Consider the following 12,085-nt stretch of genomic DNA (forward strand, 5'->3'; position numbering starts at 1 on the left):
AAGCAAAATCTTTCTTATAACATCCGAGAGATTTTTCCAGTACAATTAAGTGTATTTATTTTTTTAAATTGGTGCGGATATTTACACCAGTGTGCCTCAAAAGTCAGCACTTCTCTTTTAACTGTTTTACTTTGTCACTATCCTCGTATTCAAAACTGAAATTCTCTGAATAAATATCTTCTATCATCTTTTTTAGCAGTGATATTTTTCCTGTGAAAATATAAAATAGTAGTCAGTTAATAAAAATAAACGACCGTCTACAAAGAAATAAAATCGGCAAATGCATTCTAGAAAACTAAAAAAATTTTGAAAACTGCTCTATTTGTGGAATAACGATGGATTTGTAGAAGAAATATATTATCGGATATGCTGCGATTCATGGCAATTATTTATGCCTTCCTTTTTAGTAAATTAACATTTCGGTTTTTTGCGTTGGAAACTTCTCGCGGGCCGCATGAAAACCTCTCTCGGGCCGCACATTTGACACCCCTGGTGTAGAGTTAAAATAGTATTTCTGATACACACACACACACATATAATCTGATTTACAAACGGTTGGTGGTCTGTGGACTTAGCATTTGTGTGTGAATTTTGAGACTCCCCTGACTTGCCTCAGTCCACAAATGTCTTTTTAAACACGAATGATCTGCAACCCATTAGATATCCTCCTTGTTTCAGCCAATCATAAGAAGGCAGACCACGTGGGGGGCGATTTACTCATAAGCCAATCACATGAAGTCATTCAAACCGCATTATTTGCATGTGAATTTCAGTCAGTTCAACATGGCTTCCAACAACCGTGTTTAAAAAAAGACATCTGTGGGTTGAGGCAGGTCGGGGGGTGGGGCGAAGAAACTCACACACAAATGCAGCAGACCTCAAGCCTACTATGGCATAATACACAAGCCATCTGTAAATCAGGTTATATTTGTGTTTGCGTCAGAAATACATTTGTGAATCTCGTCCTACACACCTGTGAAATATCCTGTGCATTTGTAAATATTGTTCTGTGTCATGTGCTGTGTTTGTTGTCACATCCAGCATCAGTAAGTACAATTTGAACTCCGCAGCTGAGGTTCTCCTTCAAAGTATCCGTATTACAGCCCCTGTTGTGCACAAGTCCTATAAGTGCATCTGCACCAGCTCACACCGACCTGAACTCAACGCCCGTGTGGTCCGGAGTCCAGAAGATGCTCCTGCAGCCACGTTTGGAATCTCAATTCTCCCGCCGTCTCCCTTTTGGTGCTACAAGCTCGGCAGTTTGACTCCCGGGGGATCTTGAAGGTGTGGTGATTATCCTGCCCTCTGCTCGGGGGTCATGTTCTTCAGTAACAACACCTATTAAATATTCCCAATGCTAAAATGACTTCATGGGCGCTGGTTGGGTCAGTAGCTGAATGCCTGGAGTCCAATTTATGAATTAACTTAAGGCGTGTGGCTTAGAAGACAAACGTTTTCACTTTGCTCTTCATCAATCACCACCAATGACATCAACAACCCTAAACGGTGTATACTTAGTCATTTATAAGGAATTTTTTATTTGATAAAAGCAGGTGTGACATTATGTAAGAAATGCTTTACAGGTCCAACCAGTTTGTTACAATGAACAAAGAAAATGAAACCAATACATTTGTATTTAGATAGACCAAATAAAATGCCCTCAGTCTCTAAATTAAACTGTTCTTTTATAGTAAATATCACCTCACAATTGCAATATGCATATTAAATATATGAAAACATGACAGTTTTATTTCAAAATTTGGTAATATTTTAAATAAAAGCATCCAGAGTCAAGAGTGGGCACGTGCGTTGCAGGACACGTGGTATGGGACCCCTGAGCATGTAATGTACAGGAGGGAGATCTGAGCTACATATAGATGTCTTCAATATTTGTATTCATGTATTATTGTTAATTACGTCGTCTGACACCCTGAGGTAGTTTCTCCCTTGATAATAAAAAAATAAAATAAATAAAAATTATTTGCAGCCCCATCTTGCTGTAGGCGACCATACAAATCCCATTATGTGTCACATGAGGCGGCCAGGTTTGGTTAAATCCAAGTTTAAGCGTTTTTCTGCACCTCTGGTGAAGTCTCTCTCTCTCTCTGTGTCAGTTGTTTTGCTCAAATGGGTTCAAGTTATGTGTACCGGTAAACAAAAACATGCAGCTTTCTGTACGAATCATCAAGTTAATGTCGCTTTGAGATCATTTTAATCTTGCACCATATTTTACATTTAATAGTGAAAAGTTTGGTAGTGTGTCAACATCATCCTACAACTATATTACTCTGGCTTCCAGGTGTCGGTTTGGTTTCCTCGACTGATCCAGTCTTTCCTTGGGAAAAAATAAAGATAAACTGCAAACGGGACATTGATCTCAGTCTTGATTGTTTGAGTTTAGGTGGTTGGTCTGGTGGTTTTTCCATCACGCTGCCGAACGCAAAGGAAGCCACAGGAAGACTTTCGATCAAGGGGAGTCGGAGCGGTGGCCATAAAACCGGTGCAAAGATTTATGCTTCAGGAGGGCAGCAATAGATGAAGATCTTTTGACTTTAGTGGTCCCAGAATGACTCTGCAGTTTGTCTCTGGGGCTAGCGGCGGAGGGGTGGTGGCGCAAATGGCGGCGTTGCTGCTGCGGCTGCAAGCTGGAGTCCACTTTCCCAGTTATTCCCTCTCGGGTCACGGCAGCTCGGGCTGGAGCTCCGAGGAGATGAAGGATTTCCAGGGAGGCGTTGCTTAGGTACTGCCAGGGCCTCCTCCCAGCCGTGTCTCGAAGCCTCACGTCGGCGCTGTACTTCTTCACCAGCAAACGCATCATGTTTTTCCTGCCGTGGATAGCTGCGACGTGAAGAGGCGTCTGACCCCCGGTGGACTTGGCGTTTACATCCAAGGTCAAGCCAACCTTTTCAACTCCGTACCTGAAACCACGTCCAGAGCAAAATCACTTCATGGCAGCAAAAGTTTTCTTCCACAGTTTCACAAATTAAAGGCACGGGTTTGAGTGTAGCACAATAAAAACATTTTACCAGCTAATTTTTAGCATTGAAAATAAGAATTTTTTCAAGTGAGTCTGAAGTAGAGGTGGGTGCAATTCATCGATGTGTCGATGCATCGCGATGCGTCACGTGACGATTTGGAATCGATTAATTAAAAAAAAAAAAAAAGTTTTTTTTTTTTTTTTTTAAGTTATCCTATCCAGATTCCAGACTGAATAAGCTGCTGAATCATTTCATTTTCAAGAATGCACATTTCTTATTGTTCACTTGAAATATGGCAGATATGTTTACACTAAATACATTTGATGGAAGTACATATCTTGTTTACTTGAATTAATGAACTCATTAAATCCAGGGCTTGACCGTTTTCAGTGTTTTCCGCCAATAGAGGGCGCTCTCATGCAAGTGCAGCTTTCCCTGGTCAAAGTTAAGTAAGTCAAAGAGCAAATGTTTACATAGTCATAAAATACATTATTTTGTGTCTTTGAAAAATACATGTCAAATGTTCAAAAAACCTTGTTATTTACTTAATGAGTGATGTTAGAGGAACTGAGTTAATTGATTGGCTATTTATTTACAAATGTAGCCACAGATGAAGACAAAATCAATCTTGTATGGAAAAAAGCATTAAAAATCACAATAATCGAAGAATCGTGGCACTAATAATCGAATCGTGAATCGTTATAATCGAAATCGAATCGAAAGGTACCCTTGTTTGCACACCCCTAGTCTGAAGTTCACTCAAAGAGAGAGACTTTAGTTGATGTCAAACTTGTGTTGAAGTGCTGCACAAATCGAAAGAAGCCCAAGGAGCTCACCATAGCGTGTTGAGGACTCGGTGGTCCCCGTGTTTGGCGATCCAGTGCAGCACAGTGAAGCCAGAGATGAAGTCTCGTCTGTTTAGGAGCGACGGGTCCTCTCTGAACAGGGAGTAGATGTCGGGCCAGGCCCCCTCTGCCCCCTTTACCATCCAGGCATGCTCCCTGGGTTCCAGTGGGACTGATGGCTGATTGCAGGAACAATTTTAGAAATCATTACAAAATAAATTATATATATTACACACTCTCTCTCTCTATCTATCTATTCATGTGGATTGCATTAGACGAGTTTTTTACATCTCACCTGGCCACCATTGTAAAGTGAGGACAAGGACCCCGCCCTAGTGAAGTTCCTCCTCCTTCCTCTCTCCTCCCCATCGATGCGGAGGGCAGGGCTGGGGCAGCGAGGCGGTGTAGCGCAAGATGACAATGAGGATGACGACAGATTATAGTGAAGGCTAAGCGAAGAAGAAATCCGGTGCAGGCGGTGCAGTCGGGCCACCTCATTTCCTCCTCCTCCTCCTTCCCTCACTTCCATCTGGACCAGCTTGTCCAGATCGGCTCCCAGGCTGAGGCACATTCTGGTCCTTAGCTGACTGTTGACCCGCCTGGTGATGGAGGGGTGCTCCCGGAGCTGAGGTGAGGGGATCGAGCCCTCGCTTGACCCGCCTCCATCATGAAGATAACCTGTGTTATCAGGGTGTTAACAGGTGATTAGAAAAATACTACTACTGCTCCTACTACTACAGTCATTTAGCAGACGCTTTTATCCAACGCGACTTGCATCTGAGAGAACAACACAAGCAATAAATCACATATTAGGGTCCAGCTGGATAAATGCTGGTCAGACTGCTGAGAGCTCAGTTGGACACAGGTGCTGCCATGCTAGTGCTAGAATGTATTTATTTTTTATTTTCTAACTAATTCTGATGAGCAGAGAGGTTTACTAGATGCAGAAGTGTTCCTTAAACAGCTGAGTCTTTAGCTTGCTCTTAAAAGTAGGTACAGACCCTGCAGATAGGACAGAGTTTGGTAGCTTGTTCCACCATCGGGGAACAATGGAGGACTAGAGTCTAGCGTGGTGGAAGCACCAGGCGTCTTTCACCGGCTGAGCGGAGCTGTGGAGACTCGAGAGGGAGTGTAGCTCTGGATGAAGGAGTGATGGTAGGCAGGAGCCGTTTAGGTAATTGTTTGGTAGCCAGAAGCAGATCTTTGAACTTGATGCTGCAACTGGAAGCCAGTGCAGAGAGATTAGCAGCAGAGTGACATGAGCTCTCTTGGGCTGGTTGAAGACCAGACGTGCTGCTGCATTCTGGGTCATCTGCAGAGGTTTAACTGAGCAGCAGGAAGGCCGACCAACAAGGAATTACAGTAGTCAATGCGTGACATGACCTGGGGCCTCATTTATCAAGCTTGCTTGCGCACAAAACAGGGCTTGAAAGATGCACAAGCCACCTTCTACGCAAAGGTTGGGATTAACAAAAAAAAACTAACCGAAAAATCTGTATATCTTTAAGCCAACCCTGACCCTCGCGCACAAACATTTGGAAGAAGATATGGGGAACTGGGGACGCAGGCGGTTTAATGAAGCCAGATTCATGTCATCACATATCAGACTTATAGATCCATGTACACCCAAGCCGGTGTTCTGCCAAGGTGTCCTACCTCGGCAGAAAATACTACCGTACCATCCCCGTTTCTTTTGTCTCAGTTTTTCAAAGGCTTTTTCATGCAAATAGACGATTTAACAGCAGGAAGTCAGAAAGTGCTTCCCATAGATCTATGTGTACGACGCTTTGGCGGAAGAAAAAAAAACGCTTCCACATAGATAAATGTTGATGTCTATGTGGAAGCGTGATCTGACGGGGTATTTTCATCTGTCAAATCATCCTGCACGGCGTGTCCGTGGTGCAGGATACGCCGTGCATGTGTTGTGCCAAAGAGTGATTGCCTGCCAGAATCTGATTTCTCCCCTGAAAATGGGTCTTTTTACCTGCCAAAAATGGATTGAAGGCCAAATACAGTTAATGAAAGGTTGTTTCTACCTAAACATGATTTGAGCTCATTCTTGAGCTTCATAATCTGAAAATCTGATGTTTCAGCGCTATCGCTCAACGGACTGCTGTGCGCGCTCCCGCGGCCAGAAATCAGATTCTGGCAGGCAATCACTTTTTACTACTGTGACCACCAAATAATGTGGTTTTCCTGCCTCCTCCTCATCCACAACATCTCCATCTCAGTCTCAGTCAATTTAGTGGCACGGTGACTCGACACGTCTCATTCATCCTGACGTGCAGCAGAAACAGACTGCAGGTGGTGCTGCGCATGCTCAGCACGCTCATTCATACGCAAATACAGTCATCATGTACTTTGCATTGCCCATACATGGTAGAAAGTGGGCGTGTAGAGGGCGGGATATGAGGCGAATTCACCTGCGCAACCTTCCAGCTGGACTGTGATTTATAAAGAGAACATTGCGTGCAGATGTGCGTGCACACGGTTTTATAAATCAGGATTTTTTTGTGCGCCCGCCATTTTCGGCTTTTGAGCGCACGTACACTTTTAGTATGAATCCTACGCACTCTTTTATAAATGAGGCCCCTGGCCTGAACCTAGAGCTGTGTCGTATGTTCTGCCAAACCGGGAAACTGAGGCTATAATCTATAAAAGCTATAAAAAAATATTGGCTATAATCGATCACCCAAAAACTATTTAAGGAAAATGTGTCACAGTTGAGAACAACATAAACAGTCTGTAAATAAAGATTTAGACACATCTAAAATTACCCAGTCAGGTACAAAGCTATTGCGAAAGAGTTTTACAGGTATAATAAACCAAGCATCAAACATCTAACCTCTGAATTGACCCTCATGTGGAACTAAAGACCGCAGTTCCTCAACTCACCGCTAGATGGCGCAAAAGTGCGTTAATCTCCACTGACTCCCACGTTAAAGGAGCTTGAGGCAGGATTTATGAAAAAAATTCGTATACGTTTTAAGTTTTCTAGTAATAATGTCAGATGAAGCGTTCCAAACCAAAAAGAATGAGCCCTCTAGTGTATCTCTCCGTTGCCTTGAACAGGCTGTGTGCTGCAAAATGTGCTGCAATTCTGGGGCCGAATTTCCCGCGCTGTCCTGCGGATGTGACGTCACATGACGCTGCATGTGCGTTCTCCCCGTTCTCCCGTGCCGGCTTCACTGTTGGCTGCAGTACCCCCGACGGCCATCGTGGTGAAGGGTGGCGCTAGAGAGTCATTTCTTAAAAGGAGCCTCAAGCTCCTTTAAAAAGGTCCAACTTTTCATATTGTTAAAAAAAAAAAGTCCAACTTTAGAGAAGAAATAAACATTTACAGCCTGGTTCAAAAAACTATTTTGGTCTCAATCACTTGATTTCACAGCCATGACAACTCTGAGGGGGGTGAATGTTTTTGTACCACCCCAGGAGAGTTTATACACAGCATCACATTTATTTCTAATAAGATTGATTGATTGACAGCCGTCTCAGCCAGTGTTATCACTTCCTCATCTGTAATCGTCATACTAGCGCCCTTAGTGAAGTATTAACCCGGTGTCGGGTAAATACGACAGCCATTTTTTTAATTAAAAGAGACAACATGTTAAACGGTACATCCTGCTAAACGAGTCTGACAGCAGCCCTGGAGATATTTTGGTGTTCAGCTGAAGGAGTTGGAGGCAAAAGCTAACTTTGATTGACGTGCGGTCTTCAGAAACCCGCTCTTCAGAAACCCGGTTTCCAGAAACCAAAGGGTCGTGAGACTGAATCCTTCATCTATTGTTTCATACATCTATGGCTGACACGTGGTTCAAGGTTTGATAAAGATATATAATAAAAGTTTTTTACAAAAGTTACCAAGTAACCAAGAAACACCAAGATAGAAATACTGGAGTAGCCATAAAATAATGTTGTTTTTGAATCCCTCATGTATTCTGCATTAGGGATGCAAATTATCGATTATTTCATTAATTAATAGTTGATAACCTTATCGATCGATCATCGATTAGTTGATAAGCGGCGTTTTTCCCCCATCTGAGATACAAACATAATTTTTTTTGCTTATATAAAATACAAAGGACATTTTAATGTATTCCTTAATCAAATATTTATTTGATACAAAAGTAACAAAAAGACATTTTTGTACCACAAGGAATATAATATAAAGTGCACTTCAAGGCTATTAGTAGTAGCAGCAGCCATAATAGTGTAATTTGTGTCAAGCAAATTTTAAGTTCTAGTTACGTTTTAAGTTAGAGTTTTGGCAGTGTTCAAAATAAAATGATGAGACCTGCTGTATTGGAGAACATTTTCTTTTAGTTAAAACTGTAGCGGGGACAGATGTTTAGAGAAACCTATGTATGTACTGGGTGAAGGCTGATTTATGGTCCCGCGTTACAACAACACAGAGCCGCCGCCGTAGGCTACGGCGGCGGCTCTGCGTCGATTTAAGGCGGAACCATAATTCAGGCTTTAGGGGAGCATATCGGAGAACAACCAGAAGAATATAGAGTGGATTCAAAATAAAAGTTAAGCACTGAGCTACATGTGTCTCCCGTCTGGGCCATTGCAGACTCATTGCCTGAGCATGATGTTACTAAAACCAAACATATCCGCCTCTTTCTTCTAACTTTATGTGCGCGGTGCGGCGCGTTGTGTCGCATTAAATGTGGTCCGGGCGTAATACCAGCTGGTGAAATTAAACGAAAAAATAAATAAATTAATTAATTGTAATCGTTAATTTTAATCGGGTAATTTCATAACGGCAATTAATCAAAAATCGATTAATTATTAACATCCCTATTCTGCATATGCTTAAAAAATGTGTAAATGAAACTGTTGGGTTTGTTGTTTTTTTTTACACAGTGTGTATGTGTTTATTCCTTCAGAGCAAGGCCCTTAACCCATACTGCTCCCCAGGCGCTGTACAAAAAAACAGCAGCCCACTGCTCCTAGTTTGACTAGAGATGGGTTAAATGCAGAGGAAGAATTTCCCCATTGTAGGATTACTAAAGGAAAAATGTATTTATATTTTTATTTATGTGTAATGTTCATTCTGGCACTGAAAAAACACTTCAGTTATTGGTTTAAAAGAGAAATGGGCTTATTGCCATGGAGACTGCGGCCCTACCTCCACTGGCGTCCAGGTCTGCAGAGCTGCTGTATCTTCCTGGGGATGTTGTGGACCCGAGCAGGGACCAGCTGCTGCTGGAGAGCCCGGCATCAGCCCAGGGGGCGTCGCTGGGGCAGCTGGACGACAGCAGTCCCATCTCCTCCGGCAGTTGTCTGGACTGCAGCTGAGCCCCCGAAGACTGCGTGCATCCCTGGTCCCAGTAAAGGTTAAGGTGAGGTTCTGGTTCTGGTTCTGGAGGTTGAGGGGAACAAGGAGCGAAGCACTCCGGCTCTGGGGGCAGACTGCAACTGACAGGCATCACGTTCCCGGGGGGGGACCTGACCTCCACCTCTAACCTTCCCCTGTCTTCCTTCAGCCCCGTCTCCGGGGGGGTACCAGGAGTCAGAATCCCCCCCTCGGCAGGTTGGATGTAAATCTGCGGGAGCTTCTTTGTGGAAGCAGCAGAGGAAAGCGGGGAGATAACAGGGGGGGGTCCAGACACGTCTGTGAGGCACGGGGAGGACGCAGACATGTCTTTCCCCATGTGATTGGGAGGATCATTTAGAGGCAGCATCCCTCCTGCTGACCCCCTCCTCACTGGAACATCCTCCTCCTCACCATCATCATCATCATCTTCACTTTGAGACATCGCTGATTTGTAACTCTGCCTGTACCTGGCGCGGCGAGGGGCCGCCTGAGGATCAAGAGAGGCCTGATGGGGAGGAGGGGCCCTCCTAATGTCCTGGGGAAGTCCCACCCCTGGGGGGTTGGGGGCAGAAACAAGCCTCTGCCCCCCCGGGTCACAGGCAGAGGCCTCGGGCAAACCCGGGACACCCGCCCCCCTCCCTGCTGGTGCCGGCCCTGGTCCTTCACACGGTCCAGGAGGGGAGTTTGACTGTGCTGGTTGTTCATATTTTGTGTTTAGATTAGTTTTCAGGTTGTCGTCGTGTTTTCCCAGGAAGCCGGCCGCGGGTAAGACTGCGGTCTCCTCGTCCCTCCTCCGGGGGAGCTTCTGCCGCGGGTCGTCTGTGCGCGCAGGCGGGGCTCGAGCAGCCTTCACCTTCAAACAAATACAAAGGGCAGATGTTTATCCGTTTTAGGAGTAAAACTGTGGAACTCATTAGACAACGACCTTAAAGGGGACCTATTATGGCATCTAATACCTATTTTAAACAGGCCTTGAATGTCTTAAAAACAAGCTTTTGATTGTTTTTGCTAAATAAATTAGAAATTCAGCCTCTGAGCCATGTCTTTATCTTCCCATTCTCTAACCTCATTATCTATGCAGGATTCTGAGTGGGCGGGGCTATGATAATGAGGCTCTGTGCTGATTGGCTGCCTGAATGACGCGTAGCAGGGGAGGGCACAAAGACAGAATACAGACATTTGTGTTGGTTTTTACAACCAACAACAGAGCAATTTGCATGTCTAGCTCGAACAGACGCCATCACGATACACCGCTGCGGAAGCTCCGGCCGGCAGAGTTTTTGTTGTTGTTCGCATGGTTTCACGCATCGGAGGCCAACCTATGTAAATCACTCCCGTCGTTGCTGTGCTGATTGGCTGCCTGAATGACGCGATACACCGCTACCAAAAAATGGTGGAAGCTCCGGCCGGCGGAGTTAGTTGTGGGCGTGGTTTCACGCATCGGAGGCCAACCGATGGAAATCACTCCCGTCGTTACGTAATGACAGGAGCAGAATCTGAACGGTTCGTAGATCCACATGACACTGGATGGATCATCCGGGCGGCTGTACAGACACTGCAGAATTTGGTTGCTTTCCTCCTTCTCTGAGTTGGCAGGCTGAGGGGAGACCACTTTATATATGTTAAAGCAAGAAAAAACCTGTTTTTCATAATAGGTCCCCTTTAAATTAGCAAACTTAATAAAAGCATAGAAGATATTATTCAAAGCAAAGGTAATGGACACCTATATAGGAGCACAATAAGCAAACAAAGAAGAATGTACACATGCATGAGATGAAATGACAACCTAAATTGGTTTTGTCGGTTTCGTTAGCATCTTTTCACTTTCTGTTTTCAGAGCTATCATTATTATTATTATCATCATTATTATTACTACAGTTATTACAGCTATTATTATTATTATTACTACTTTTATTATTATTTTGTGTAACCTCATGATACTTCATTTGTTCTTTTTGTATATTCTATTATGAACAAACTTCCTGTAGACCTGAGGTCTGCTGCAACTGTCAGCTCCTTCAAATCAGGATAAAAACATTACTGTTTACTGAAGCAAATACTTACCTGCTGTACTCTACTGCCCTTACTTTTTAACAACTTGTACTTTTTATTATTTTACCTCTTTTCTTATAATTTTATTTAATGTATTTGTTATTTAAGCATACTCTTAAATCAGCAAATTGTGCTTTTTATTATTTTACCTTCTTTTCTCATAATTTTATTTCATTTTATTTGTTATTTACCGTCTACTTATGTCTTCCCGTCTTTATGCTTCAAGCCCAGACCTTTTCGGTCAAAATAATCACAAAGTTGACCAGGGAAAAACCCTGTGGATGTTTGTTATCTGGTTTGTAGATTTCTATGCTTGTGACTGACCGAAATAAATATTAACTAAAGGCTGATTTATGGTTCCGCGTTACATCAACGCAGAGCCTACGCCGTACCACACGGCGTAGTCTCTGCGTCGATGTAACGCGGAACCATAAATCAGGCTGAACTAACCTGGCGCGGCTCGGTGCGGCCCCCGGGGCCTCGCCGGGGACCGGGGGGCCCCCTCTCGGCGTGGCCCCCTCTCCGAAACTTCTTCCTGAGCACCACATGAGACAGCCCGTCGACCTGCCTGACGGTGGCCAGAGTATTCACGAACGTTTTGAAGAGTTCTCGGTTGGCATCGCGCTCCGCGTGGTCGCGGATAAAGTTTCTGAAGTGCAAAAGCAGGTCCGCGTTTTTCACCGAGCCGCCGTTGTTCTGCAGAAACTGCAAAACCGAGTCCTGCGTGAGAGTTGTGGCCATTGTCGTCTCTCTACTCGACTTTTACGCGTCTCTCCCCCGCGTTGTGAGTCTCAAAGGTCGGGCAGTAGTTTAGTTCCAGGAGAGGACGCGGTCCGCCCACCACAGGTATTTATCCCGAGACTCACCTGCGGCATTCCAGCTGCTCA

General features: G+C 44.2%; 1 protein-coding gene across 1 annotated transcript; it reads right to left on the minus strand.

Annotated features, from left to right (window-relative positions):
- Window positions 1–1,733: 1,733 nt before the first annotated feature.
- LOC133454820 (ankyrin repeat domain-containing protein SOWAHA-like) lies at window positions 1,734–11,998 on the minus strand. The gene is made up of 5 exons (XM_061733547.1): window positions 11,649–11,998; window positions 8,958–9,999; window positions 4,119–4,501; window positions 3,815–4,002; window positions 1,734–2,918 (listed from the first exon to the last, which is right to left on the minus strand). Exons 1-5 carry the CDS (start codon window positions 11,937–11,939, stop codon window positions 2,468–2,470), a joined length of 2,355 nt encoding a protein of 784 aa, XP_061589531.1. The 5' UTR covers window positions 11,940–11,998; the 3' UTR covers window positions 1,734–2,467.
- Between the last annotated feature and the right edge of the window lie 87 nt (window positions 11,999–12,085).

Source organism: Cololabis saira, chromosome 11, assembly GCF_033807715.1.
Source record: "Cololabis saira isolate AMF1-May2022 chromosome 11, fColSai1.1, whole genome shotgun sequence".
Taxonomy (NCBI): domain Eukaryota; kingdom Metazoa; phylum Chordata; class Actinopteri; order Beloniformes; family Belonidae; genus Cololabis; species Cololabis saira.

Excerpts from the sequence above, each read along its gene's own strand:
- LOC133454820 (XM_061733547.1), bottom strand. The coding sequence starts at position 11,939 with ATGGCCACAACTCTCACGCAGGACTCGGTTTTGCAGTTTCTGCAGAAC. Across the intron at positions 10,000-11,648 it reads GCCGCACCGAGCCGCGCCAG|GTGAAGGCTGCTCGAGCCCC; the intron begins GTTAGTTCAGCC and ends ATTTGTTTGAAG. Across the intron at positions 2,919-3,814 it reads CGAGTCCTCAACACGCTATG|GTACGGAGTTGAAAAGGTTG; the intron begins GTGAGCTCCTTG and ends ACGTGGTTTCAG.